This window comes from Pipistrellus hanaki, assembly GCF_964339955.1.
Source record: "Pipistrellus hanaki genome assembly, chromosome: 4".
Lineage (NCBI taxonomy): Eukaryota > Metazoa > Chordata > Mammalia > Chiroptera > Vespertilionidae > Pipistrellus > Pipistrellus hanaki.
In genome coordinates this window covers 38,704,719-38,719,259 of record NC_140506.1, presented here as the reverse complement: position 1 = coordinate 38,719,259, position 14,541 = coordinate 38,704,719, and the positions used below count along the sequence as shown (strand labels likewise).

Here is a 14,541-nt window from a genome sequence, read left to right as displayed (position 1 = left end):
GGGATGTTGGAAACAGAAATGTGTGTTATAATAATACTGGAGTACTATTTTTTACCTATCACATTGATAAAGTGCAAAAGTTTGATTACATACTGCTTTGATAAGTATGTGAGGGGAAAGAACCCTCTCAAAATTATGGTAGAAATATAAATTGGTATAACCTCTATTTTAGACAATATGGTAATACCTATTGAGTACATTTTTGGACTAGACAATTCTAAAAATGTTTCTGATATACTCACACTTTCACAAAGGCAAAATATTGTGGATTATCTAAATATAAATCAGTGCATATAAAAAATATATAAGAATACTATCTAGCCAAGACCGGTGTGGCTCAGTGAATAGAGCGTCAGCTTGTGGACTGAAAGGTCCCAGGTTAGATTCCGGTCAAGGGCATGTACCTTGGTTGCGGGCACATCCCCAGTAGGGGGTGTGCAAGAGGCAGCTGATCAATGTCTCTCCCTCATCGATGTTTCTAACTCTCTATCCCTCTTCCTTCCTCTCTGTAAAAAATCAATAAAATATATTTAAAAAAAAAGAAAAAAAGAATACTATCTAATAAAGAGGGAATATGCAAATTGACTATCACATCATCACAAAGATGGCAGGCAGTGCCCAGTCCCCTCAGCCCCTCAGCCACATAGGGCCAGCCCAAGGTGCAGGCGAGCCTCAGATGGCAGCTGCCCAGCCAACACCCAAGGCAAAGGCAAGCCTGAGGCTTAGGGAACCAGGGCTGGCCATGGCTTGTGCTGCCAGCAGTGGCAGCAGCAGAGGTGTGATGGGGGCATCGCCATCCCCTGATTTCTGGGTCGCCTCCCACCCATGAGGGCTCCTAGACTGTGAGAGGGAGCAGGCCAGGCTGAGAGACCCCCTGCTCCAATGCATGAATTTTCATGCACCGGGCCTCTACTTAGTTAAATAAGAGTACACTTATATAATAAACTACTACTATGCAACTTAAAAAGAATATGTGATAATGTGCAATCTCTCTTAAGGAACATTAAGTTAAAGAAGGTAAAATAAAATAAAAAATACAGTGTAAAAGGGGAAATGAAAAGGAAACACACTCACTTGCTTGTACATGTTATAAAATCACAAAGAATACATAAAAATGGGTATCATTTGATTGCCTCACCAGGAAGAATGAGAGGGAATATTGAGGAGGATAAAAGGATTTGGAGTTAAGGATGGAAGGAGATCTTTCCACGTCTATTACTCTACTGGGCATCATTTACATTGTAGCCAGGAATTAAGGCGCCAGTTACATAGACTACAATGGGAATGCTGTATTTTGGAAATGTCCAATGAAGTTGTACTGTTATACATACACTTTGAGTAAGTTTAAATAGTTTGAATATAGAATCTATTCAGAATAATAAATTGAAAAAAAAGGATTGTTGTGGAGCAGGGGGTCAGCAAACTATGGCCTGAGAGCCAATCAGCCCACTGTTTTTTAACAAAGTTTCACTGGGACAAAGCCGAGCCTATTGTTCACATTCTATCTATGGCTGCTTCTGCACTATAATAGAAGAACTGAGTAGTTCTGAAAGATATCATTCAGCCCACAATGCCAAAAATATTACTGTGTAGCCTTTTACAAAAAAAGTTTGCTGGCCCATTGAGGAGAATAAGGGAGATAATGTGCCGGTACACGAACTGTGTGCACAAACTGATGTGCAATAAATTTTCATGGTCTTCATTCATCCCAAAATAAAAGGTTAAAGAAACACCTTCTGATTGTTTTAATATATGATCAATTCATTTAAAAAATGTATCACAAAAACATGCCTCACCATATCAGTGTCGATGGACACTCGGAGGCCAATTTTGTTCATCCCATTGCTCTTCAAAGTTTTCAGGTGAGGGCACAGTGCAGTACTACACGCCATGGCTATTTCTTTTGCAAACTGGTAACGAGTTGCTGAAATAGACACATCCTGGTCCTTTAGAAAGTAGAACACCTGAAATTAGAAAACAAGTCATGTTTAAAAATGCAACAATTGCTACTTTCATATCAACTTTATTAATAAAATTCTAATGCTAGTGCCATGAAATTCATTAGCTTAAGAGCAATATATATATAGGAGCATTACACATGCACCCACACACCATGATCTACACATACAAACAAATCATGATCTATATTACATACTAGAAGCCTGGTGCACAAATTTTGTGCAAGGGACAGGGTGTGTGTCCCTCAGCCCACCCTGCACCCTCTCCAATCTGGGACAACCCTCTCACAGCACAGACTGCTGACTCCCAACCACTCGCCTGTCTGCCTGCCTGCCTGATTGCCCCTCACCACTTTTGCCTGCCAGCGTGATCACCCCCTAACCACTCCCCTGCCAGCCTGATCGATGCCTAACTGCTCCCCTGCCAGCATGATTGCCCCTAATTGCCCTCCCTTGCCAGTCTGGTTGCCCCCAACTGTCCTTCTCTGCAGGCCTGATAACTTGCCAGTCTGATCGCTCCCTAACTGCCCTCCCCTGCAGGCCTGGTCCCCCCGCAACTGCCCTCCTCTGCAGGCCTGGTGCCTCCCAACTGCCCTCCCCTGCTGACCATCTTGTGTGTTGGAGTGATGGTCAATTTTCATATTATCTCTTTATTAGATAGGATAAGTTAACTTAAAACCAAAGGTCATGGAACTTGGAAATGACTTAGCTATTTTTGCCTAAAGTTAGCCTGTAGCAACGAGAGCCTTGTTAACTCAGTTTAGAGAAGGTACTAATGAATCTAGCCTGAAAGGTAACCATCCTATAAGGACATTTTAATAAAGTTAAGATTGAATAAAGTAATAATGTTCTATAACTTCTGTATCCTCTATCTTGTAGATATCTATGTAGTTTCTATCTTGTGCATGCATAAAATTCACAAAGAATACACATGCAGTAACACTGATTGCCTGACCTGGGAGGTAGAGAGAGGGTGAGTATGGAGGTTGACTAAGGGTTTAGAGGTTTATAATTTCATGTCCCCTTCTTAAAATAAAGAAACTTTTAAAAATAACTTATATATGTGATTATAAATTGATGTCAACAAAATCTTTTAATTTTCGTTAAATAAGAGAAAAATGAAAATAATATGATCAAACAATATATTTCTTTATAAATAAAAATGAAAATGCTGCCAAAACTTAACTGTGAGCTGGCAGGCAGTGTCATCATACAAGAGCCTGAAATAAATAATACTATGGAAAACCAAATTTGGCGTTATAAAAGAAAGTCTGGTAAGAAATATGTGTCTCAAGATATAATGTAAAAAGTGTAATACGCTGTACTGAAACATTCAAAAGTTGAGTAGTGCAGTATCTTCCAGTTAAAAAAACAAAAACCATATCCAAACCCTGCATATAAAGGAAAGGCATTTTCTTCCTCAGTTACCTCAGTACACTTTACAATCTTCTCATCAGTTTCAAAATCTGTTTCCAGTTTTATTTTTTCACTTGGAAATCCTTGTAATGATATTCCATCCACAGAACTAATAATACTATAGAATAAAATGAAAAACAAAAGAATTATTACTACTAAAGTGCTTATGACATGAATTACAGTATTAGATTTGAATAAATAGAATAAGGAGAAAAATTATGAGCTATAAGTTTAAAAACAGCAGTAAGACATCTCAATTACATATAAAATAATTAAAACTAGTTTATATTCATTTACCAAGATTTCTTGATATGTAGCAAATTTTATCTACTTTTTCATATGCCCAGTTCATACCTGAAGTTTAAAATATCTTAGTCTTTTAACAGAAAAGCTGTCTCACAAATTTTTAAAAAAATCTATTTTAGAATCCTTCAGCATTAGCCCTCTTCTTTCTTTGCTCCAGACCCATTATCGATTCGCAAAAAAAAAAAAAGAAAAGAAACAATTGAAAAGAGGAAAGGATGAATGGTAGTAATATTCTATAAGGCCTCTAAAATATATATTATTAAATTCAGTTGTTTGAGTTTACAGTGAGTCAGTATAAAAACAAAATAAACATCCAAGGGGAATCCTTTACTTACTTGACAAAAATAGATATCCTACCATAGAAAAAGTGTCTTGCCTTTCTCAGCCCTGGCATCAAGCCCACACTGCTACACAATGGACATATTGTCATTGGCCCCTCCCAACTGACCACCCTTCAATAACTGACAGCATCCTGGCCAAGAAAACACACATAAAGCTGGTTAGGCATATGTTTGAAAAAAACAGACTGAATTCATTAATTGAAGTATAAGCACTGAAATTCATGGTATAATTCTGTATTTATTCATAAAAGATTTCTTTTTATTAGCAAGATGTTTTTATCCTTCCCTTTTCCATTAAATCAATTATATTTTAGTAACAAAAAGTTCCTACCCTTTGTTTCCTTTTTCTTCAGGATCTACCCAGCAAATGTCCACATATTCTCTCAGGTCTATGGCATCAACTTTCCCACATGTAATCTTAAAATCTTTTTGTTCTCGTAGAGCTAGCCGCAAGCCATCCATGGTCTCTGGAGTTATTTGCACCATTAAGCCATCTGAAAATGAGAGTTATGTTTCATACTTATTTTACTAAATATCAATTTACATGTCTAAGCCATAAAATTTATTCCAAAATATAAATGTATTTTGTTCTTTGCAAATTTTTTTAAACTCATCTGTTAAATCACTTTAATCATTGTTTTCTATTAGGAAATAAAACTATTTCACAAAGTTAAGGATTCATTTTTTAATGGTAAATAATTCTTTTTAATGAATGGTTATAAATTTTCCACTTCTGGCTGTGATACCAAACTAGCTCTTTTGTAATAACCAACCATAAAACTAGATAAAATGTATAAGGCAACTCTTTCAGTAATAGACAGCAGGAAATGCAATACCTGATCCCTACAAGAAAATTCAACAAATGAGCCCACAATTGCCCAGGCAAAGTCTTGGGACAATGTCTACATGGTGATCCATTAAGCTGCAATGGCCCTACTGGCTTAAGAAGCCAGAAATAACAGACTGGAAAGTCCTTGAGTCTGAGTCAAGACATTAAAGAAGGGGCACCAAAAGACTCTGTGCAAGGGTCACTCTGCGTCCTTGGACTAGAACTGGGGAAGAGTGCTGGAGGTTGAGTTCAATTAGTAATAGCCAATTACTTAATCAAGCATGCCTACATAATGAGACTTCCACAAATATCAGGGTTCGTGGAGCTTCATGTTGGGGAACACATCAAGGTGTTAGAAGGGTGATGTGAAGGAAGGGTGGTGGTACACTGGAGAGGGCATGAATCTCCATGACCTTTCCCTGTGCTTATCTTCCATTTGGTTGTTCTTAAGTTATATCCTTTATAAATGCTTTATTATAAACCAGTAAACATAAAGTGTTTTCGGAGTTCTGTAAGCTATTCTAGCAAATGTTTGAACCTGAGGAAAAGGTAGTGGGGTCCTCTGATTTATAGCCAGTTAGAAGTATAAGAAGCCCTAGACTTCTAACTGGAATCTGAAGTGGGAGGCAGTCTTTTGGGACTGAGCCCTTAACCTATGGGGTCTGTGCTAAGGTGGTTAATGTCAGAATTGAATTGTTAGACACCCAGTTGGTGTCAGAGAACTAGAAAATTAACTGATGTGAGGGGGAAAACCCACACATTTGGTGTGCGTAAAAAACCGCTCTCGTTGGAAGAACTGAATCACTGACGCTGGATCAATTCCTATTTAAATGCAGAAAAATGTCAATGGGTCCCTATCTGACACATGCACATTAAAGGCAGAGCTTTAAATCTTTTGGAACAAAACAGGAGAACATCTTTTTAACCCAGGATGAAAAGATTTCTTATATAAAAAAATTAACCATAAAATATTAATAAATTACATTGTATTAAAATGAAAACCTTCTATACGCTATAAATTATGTAGGAAATCTACAGTTTATAAAAAATATTTAACTATAAATCAGAAAAAGATACAAAAGGGGCAGTCAGACATCCCTCAAGGGGTCCCACATTGGAGAGAGTGCAGGCTGGGCTGAGGAACCCCCCCACCCCCATGTACGAATTTCATGCACTGGGCGTCTAGTATTTAATAACAGTGAAAATACACCATAGTTGCTGGCAACAACATAGATAAATTTTAGAGACATAACATTGCACGAAAATAGTAAGCTCCATAAGATTGTGTGAAGAATGATATCATTTTTATAAGTCTCCCAAATAAACATTAACAATATATTATTTAGGCATATTTTTATACAGTGTAAAAAATTTAAGTAAGAGGATGATAAACTGTATTTAGTCTGGTAGTTAATTTTGGAGAGAGAAGGAAGAAGGCGTAAGTAGATCCAAATATTGATCATGTTTTGGGGCTGCAGAATTATTTCACAGAAGTTTGTGGTGCTATGGAGAATATGACGTAATTTATATATGTCCTTTTACATAAATATCAAATATAGTTTCAAAAAGAAATCTTTACATCTTTACATTAAAACAATCTTAAAGATGAAACTCCTACCTTCAACTATGCTGGACTTAGCAAGAAATCCTGAAGATGATTTTAGAGCTCCATTGAATACTACAAAACTTGCACCTGTCACTGATAAAAACAAACAAACACACAACAATTATATTTTAACCTGTTATATTTAAATGTTATATGACATTTGTTAAATATATAATGTGGAGCATGGCACATTTTAAGTACCTGATAAATGTCATGCCAACACCACTTAAGTTAGAAAGCTAATAAATAAATAAATAAATAAATAAATAAGATAAATATTGCATACAAGTAAGTTAATGGTTGTATCTAATAATTGATGGGCAGATGTATTAATTAAAGTTTTGTGTTGCCTTAACTGGTTTGGCTCAGGAGATAGAGCATTGGCCTGTAGACTGAAAGGTTCTGGGTTAAATTCCCAGTCAGGGCACATAGGTTTCAAGTTTGATCCCCTTTAGGGGGCATGTAGGGAGCAGCTGATCAATGATTCTCTCTCATCAGTGATATTTCTATCTATCGCTCCTTATCCTTTCCTCTCTGAAATCAATAAAAATATATATTAAAATATAAATAAATAAATAAATAAATAAAAAGTGTCTGTCAGAGAGAGTGTGAGAAATTGAACATCCACTATTGGTGAGAGCATAAATCAACAATTTGATGATTATCTCCTAAAAATTACAAATACATGTATTCTTTTATACACCAATTCCATTTTCAGAAATTAATGGTATGGATACAATGTTATGCACAATATTTTATATAATAAAAGGCTAATATGCAAATCGACAGAATGGTGGAATGACTGGTTGCTATGATACACTGACGACCAGGAGGCAGACACACAACCCAGGAGTTGTCCCGTAGTGGTCAGTGCGCTCCCACAGGGGTAGCACCACTCAGCCAGAACTCGGGCTCATGACTTGCGAGCGCAGCAGTGGTGACAGGAGCCTTTCCCACCTCCATGGCAGCGCTAAGAATGTCCGACTACCGGCTTAGGTCCACTACCTGCGGGGAACAGGCATAAGCTGGCAGTCAGACATCCTCTGAGGGCCCTTGGACTGCAAGAGGACAAAAGCAGGGCTGAAAACCGACCCCCCAAGCCCCTGAGAGCATGAATTTCATGCACTGGGCCTCTATTATTTTATGAATAGCCAAGGACTAGTAAAAGTTATCTCCACCAATATAAAGGATAATTAAATGAAGTACACATATACTAGTAAAGTGAAAAGTTATGTAGAATGTGAAAATTCTTTATATACTAACATAGAATAATGTCCAAAGTATGTTAACAAAAGAAAAAGCAAGGTGTAGCCTGGAACAAATGGCTTATTTAACAAATGTCTCAGAAAAGATGTACATACTGAAACTGAAAATACTGGTTTGGTTGCCCATGGGGAGGAGCAGAGGGTAGCCTGAGGGTCAAGGAAGAAAGAGACTTTGTACTATAAATATTTATATATTTTGAACTTATACCACTTAAATATAGTATACCTATTCAATAAATATTAAATAGTTGTTAAATTTTAATGAAAAAAATATCAGTGACATGTTAAGTGAAAAAAACAAAATACAAAAATATAAATATCCAGTATTATATCTTCTATTTAACAGATATTAATATAAAAAGAAAATACAGTAAAAATATCAACAATGGCTATATATTGGCACTTTTTTCTTTTACTACTTTTTTCTTTTTTTGCTACTTTTAAAAACATATTTTCCAAGCTTATTACAAATTAGTATAAATTATTTTTATAATAGAAGAAAAAACTATATTAGCTGACAGATGTTAGAATATTTTAAATTAGTTATTTTATTATAATTATTATTTTTATGGAATACGTACTTCCACATAACTTTCCATTGGTTAGGCTCTCTACTGCACGGGTTTGGTAATCTAGCAGTCACTGAGGTCATTCAACCAGAACTGAGAGTATGTCACTCAGACCTGCTATGTACCATATTTATCATTTTTATATCCCTAACCACTTCAGTTTTATAAATTATTCTACATTCTTATCTATCCTGTGCTCTCCTGAATTAAGAGAGTTGGAGCAAAACACATGTGAAGGTGAAAAAACCTCATTCAAGAGACAAATAACTGGAGGAGGAGGTAGAGGGGGAACAGGACACTCCCACCATATGGGACATACTAAGCCTGACTCTCTGTACAGTGTTCCAAGTCTTTAAACCTAAATGTAGCCTAAAAGAAAAACACAAATCAGAAGCAATTTTAAAATATTTTTGTGTATTGCCTTGTAGGAGTAGCTCAATTGTTGAGCATCAGCCTATGAATCAGAAGGCCATGGTTCAGTTCAGAGCACATGCAGGCTCAATTCCCAGCAGGGGGCATGCAGGAGGCAGCTGATCAATGCTTCCCTCTCATCATTGATGTTGCTCTCTCTCTCCCTCTCCCTTTCTTTCTGAATTCAATAATCTCACACACACACATAAAATTTTAAAGCATGTTTTATCACTGTCAATTCAGCAAACATGTAATTTATATATATATATATATATATATATATATATATATATATATATATCCCCTTTGAAAATAGTTCTATTTATTGAGGTGCTTTAATGGATCAACACTAGGAACCAACACTCACCTTTTCTAGGGTGGCCAGTGGCACTGTTGGCCTGTGTCTGATAAACTCCATCATTCTGTACACAGACTAGATGAGAATCTGCTTCTGTACTAAAACTAGCTCCAATGCTAATGACATGCTCATTAGAAGAATTTATCACTTTCATTACCTTTGGAAAAAAACAACACTTATTTAGAAACACTCTACTATTTCATGCCTTTATTATTGTAGGTACACTAATTCAAAGAGTCACATTTTGACCAGCTTCATAAATCTCAAACTTTGGTCTGGAAAACCACCAAGAATGTGATAGAAACAAATGTATTAAGATAAAATCACCTCAATGCATAAAACAGTAAAAAAAAAAAAAAAAAAAGAAAGAAAGAAAGAATAGAATTAAATACCTTGTTAGGAAGCAAATCTAAAACTGCAAAAATAATATATTTTGCCATTATATATTAGGTAGTCTGATTCAAAACAAAACAAATTTAATTGACAAACTTCTAAGGAAATCTAATGTTCAAAAATTATCTTCAAAATTTTAATTAAGCAATTATACTTACATCATTGTATTTTTTCCGAGGTATTTTTATGCAGCTCTTCCCCATTTCCATGTGAATCAATAGCTGATCTATATTATGCAAAGTATACTGGTAATTTCGAAGGTCCTATATAAAATAATGATATTTCCATTAACCTTAAACTACTATTCATGCACATTTAACCATTCATTAAATCCATTAAAAGTATCCACCATTTTAAGACTTGTGATACATAACTGAAACTGCCATCTAAAAACTAGTACTAACTTACAAAACCAACTAATCCAGCTACTATCCGGAGTAGTAAACAATATCATTCCCAGGAAGAATTCTATAGTATTTGGGAGTGATCTCCCCTTTCTATTTAAAGATTGTTCAAATAGGTCTTCAAACAATATTATAAATAAAAGTAATTCCACTAAAATACTTTTCTCTGGTAACAGGAAACACAAAATTCTAGAAATCTGAGGTGGGAGGGAACCTGAGATATGATCTATTCCAATCCTTCCTAAAGCAAATGAGGAAACATAAGCCACACTTTGCTCACAGTCACCAAACTTACTAACTTTACAGACACTTTTACATCAAAAGCTTCAACATCGGTGTAGATCTCACTTTATTTAAATATGTAAGCACCCCAGCAGAATGAATTGAAAGGCAATTACAATCAGGTACCTATAAATTAGATGTGCTCTAAAAAGGAATTCATTAGAAACAGCCCATTTGTATTAAATGAACAAGGATATATTTATAAGTAAACTTTTATTATACCAAATTAAAATAGGAAAACATACCAGTGTGTAAAATTTACTAAACACATTTTTAAAGTAACAACATAAGAACACTTTATAAAATAGTTCAATTACTCACAACAAGTAAGTTCATTATAGTGTGTCCTATCTCTCCAAAAAGAGGTTTTCGGCCTCTGATACTTGTTAGAGGCGCAGGGTATGCTATACATAAGAAAGAAAAACTGGTTACTGCCCCCAAAGCCCATACAAACAAACACAAGAGTCTTGAATGTGTTACCTTTATTAATTTTTACTTTTTAAACAGTATGAATAAATTACCCTCAATCATTTCTTTGAAGAAAATTAACCATACTGAGTACTAATCAGGTGCTGCATTGAACTAGGAACTCTGTATACATTATCTTATTTAAACTCCACAACAACCTGATGAGGCAAATATATCTACCCCTACTTTACAAATGGGAAAGTAGGTCTCTAAATTAATGTAACATAGATTTGAAATTTGGTTTGCCTGATTCCAAAGCATTTAATCTTTTCACTATATATTTCCAGAAATTATGATGGTTGGAAAATTACAGTAATTGGTTAGAGCCCCCTATCAAATTCTGAATTTAAAGAAAAATAAGAAGAATTAAATATTTTAATGGCTTGTAAAACTAATATTCAACTGTGCTAATTTTTAAAAAAATGTACTTTATTGATTTTTTACAGAGAGGAAGGGAGAGGGATAGAGAGCTAGAAACATCAATGAAAGAGAAACATTGACCAGCTGCCTCCTACACACTCCCCACCGGGGATGTGCCTGCAACCAAGGTACATGCCCTTGACCGGAATAGAACCTGGGACCCTTCAGTCCACAGACCGACACTCCATCCACTGAGCCAAACCGGTTTCAGCTCAACTGTATTAATTTAGAGATTTATATAGTAAATTTTTATAGTTCCTGGGTTAGCATGATAAAAGGAGCACACAGAGTTAGAGAAATCAACGCAGAGAAGGATAACGGACATGGAGTCCGTCACATAACAACTTTCCTCTTTCTTTAGGGCACTATAAATACTGCACACCGGAAAGAAAAAGATAGCTTGCTGGCAATGTAGCAGGACCTCTGAAAGAAAAGGAAGGTAAGACTATTTCTATGATGATAAAAAGCAGGTACATTTTTAACCTTCAGCTTAGGTCAGGAGCAAACCTCTCTAATATCTATTATACAAATATAAGTTCTTAAAATTCTAAGACAACGCACCTGACATTATCTATTTTCAAAACTTAAGTGAGGGGAACTCACATCTTTGCTCTTACATGTTTTGTGGTGTTTAAAAGGATAAGTTATTTGGAGGACAGGAGATATTGACTAAAAAAAACATAAGACATAGTGGTAAGCGACATTAAGGTAAATAGCTTACTTCTTCATCTCTTATGAATTAGGGAGCAACCTTGTAATTTGAAAGAGGTAATTTTATTTAAAACCTTTAAAAGGTTCTGACTTAGAATGGCATCCTGTCAGTTTCAAAGGGACCTCACAAATGATCTAATCCAACATTTAATGATATTTTAACCAAATGATCTCAACATAAAAGCATAGAGAATCCTCATTTGAAAATTACTAATTTCAGACAGTTATTTTCAGTTTTTAATCATGGGACTCAACTTCTGTCATTAATTTTTACATTATCTCTATTGTAGAGAGCGCCTGGGAAGGCACATTGGCATTTCTTTAATTATTGTCAGCTGAATCCAGTGGCATTGGCAAAGTCATGTCCTGGAAACAAACTTTGCCAGAGGTAGGCCTGTTGTCAGCTGACCTTACGAGCAGGTGCCAGCAGGTGGGTTTTGTTATTTAAATCCAACCAAGCACCAGGAATGCACATAATCTCCTTTTTCTTAACTTTTAGTAAAACTTCCTGTTTTTTGCTGTATAAAATAAACACACTATATTGGCTTGGGGTCACTGTTCCTGTCCCTGTCCTTGTCAGATGACAGTGGTCCCACCTGGCCCCAGCTTTTTCCTTCTATCTCTTTCTTTCCTTTTCTCAATCCCCAGCCACCCCTACTCAGGAACTGGACCGCTTTCTAGCCACGCTGGACGTGGAAAAGAGAGAAATATTTACACTCTATGACAATATAAACACACATACCATACTACACTTCCAAGTTCATTCCTTAAGAGGCATGGGCACCAATAACACCACAATGCTAGTCTATCCAAAACCCAGCAGAACATAAAGAACTCCGAAAAAATAGCTGAGACTAGTTAACTTCTATGTATAACTGCTGATATGCCCTCATATCATGCACTACTCAATAGCTACCACAGCTTTGCAGCTCCGATCCCTGTGTATCTTTTGAGAAGTATCTCATTTGCCCCATGACTTTCCTTTCAGTGGGTGAAAACAGACTTGGTATCTAGAAGTGATACAGGCCAAACTTACAGATTATAGTTACATACTACTTGAAATTAGCCAGTACAAGTATATTGATCTAACCTTCCATAAAAATAGTATTCAAGTATTAATATCAGAGACAATATTAGGTTGAATGGATGTAACACTTGGCTCAGAATGAAAATTTTTAAGTTCTTCGGTTTACACAGCACAAAACCTGAGATAAAAGTTAAATTTTGTTACTTTTAATATAATTTAATAGCATCACATACTTAAATCCTAAATGAAAGGACCTCCTCCCAAAAAATCACAGTTTAATAAAATTTGCCAAATAGAGGAATTTAGCGAATCTCTTTCTCACTGAATTTGTCCATTTCGAAATAGTAAAGGTCACTTTATAATCTTCCTACATTTAATTTTCCTCCAAAAATATCTATTAAATTATATTAGAATGAAATATATAAAATCTCATGAGCTGTCCTTCACTTGCAATAAATAGACTATTTCTTTAAAAAAAAAAAAAAAAAAAAAAAAAAAGGAGAAAGAGCCCTGGCCAGTGTGGCTCAGTTGGTTGGACTGTTATCCCATGCACCAAAAGTTCTCAGGTTTGATTCTGGGTCAGGGTACATACTTAGGTTGTAGGTTCACTCCTCAGTCAGAAACAACCAATCGATGTTTCTCTCTCAGATCTATCTTCCTTTGCTCCTTTCCTTCTTCCTTCCTTTCCCCTTCCCCCCCTCTCTCAAATATATATATATATATATTTTAAGTTTAATGCTAGAAATAATTTCAACTTAGATATAACCATACATATAAACCTCTTTAGAAACTCCAATTGTATCAAGGATAGATATGTAAAGATACACACAAACTCACACTCAAATATGAACATAGACATATACTAGTATTATACTTAAATGATATAGTCTACATCACTTTTAGATAATAAGCTAAATGTTAGAAATATAAAAATAAGAAAAAGGAACCTCATGCTTAACAAAGATGGGAGCCACTATTTTTAAGTATTTCCTTCTCTAATAGTCAACTCTTGATTATAGTCAGTAACTGAAAGCAGTAGCACTGATAATCCAAAAATCCTTTAAGTTTGATTCCCTAATGTACACAAATTGACGGGGGCAATAATTTGTCTTCTTAACATGTAAGCAACATAAAATGAACTCTCTACAGTACATGCTTTTCAGAAAACTTCAAGTTTTTGTGGGTTTGTTCTAAAATTAAAAAAAAATATTTTAAGGTAAGTTTATATAATAATTATGACCATCTAGAAACTTCATTATATAGCAAGGTTTTGTAGACTAATTTGGAAGTAGAGGAAGGTTGTTTTGGAATTTTAAAAGTACAGTGAAACAGAAATGGTTCCATTAATCCATTAAAAATTTGATTTTAATGATACTCCTGAATTCTTATTTTAATCTATTTAAACCCATGAAATTTAACTTCATATTCTAAAACTTACCTTTATATTCTGCACCCAATCTCAGCATTAAACGCATAGGGAAAACCTTTGCCCAGGGAATCTCTAGCTTCTGGATAAGAATTCCACAAAGAAAAGGATTTCTTGGTAAGGGGAGATCATCAAGTTTCTGAAAAGTGGGTGTAATAAATAGGAATCCTCCATGGTCCTTGCTACCGAGAAAACTCTCAGTAAAGGTAATATTGTCCAAGTTTTCTATGTATTTTCCTGGAAATAAAATCATTTTTAAAAGATTTTTAGTTGTTTAAAAAAGCTTTCTGAGTTTGACTGTCCCCATATAAAATTGCTTATATAAAGGCAATGTAGAATTTTTTTTTATTT

General features: G+C 35.2%; 1 protein-coding gene across 1 annotated transcript in view; it reads right to left on the bottom strand.

Moving 5' to 3' along the window:
• ZFYVE16 (zinc finger FYVE-type containing 16) overlaps positions 1-14,541 on the bottom strand; it is a 42,529-nt gene that overhangs the window by 5,765 nt on the left and 22,223 nt on the right. Inside the window, exons 10-17 of the mRNA XM_084881299.1 lie at positions 14,203-14,427; positions 10,460-10,542; positions 9,611-9,715; positions 9,069-9,216; positions 6,469-6,549; positions 4,353-4,515; positions 3,387-3,492; positions 1,797-1,964 (exon numbers count right to left, since the gene is read on the bottom strand). Of these exons, the coding sequence (XP_084737425.1) occupies positions 1,797-1,964; positions 3,387-3,492; positions 4,353-4,515; positions 6,469-6,549; positions 9,069-9,216; positions 9,611-9,715; positions 10,460-10,542; positions 14,203-14,427 (1,079 nt within the window). The remainder of the gene's footprint in view (positions 1-1,796; positions 1,965-3,386; positions 3,493-4,352; positions 4,516-6,468; positions 6,550-9,068; positions 9,217-9,610; positions 9,716-10,459; positions 10,543-14,202; positions 14,428-14,541) is intronic.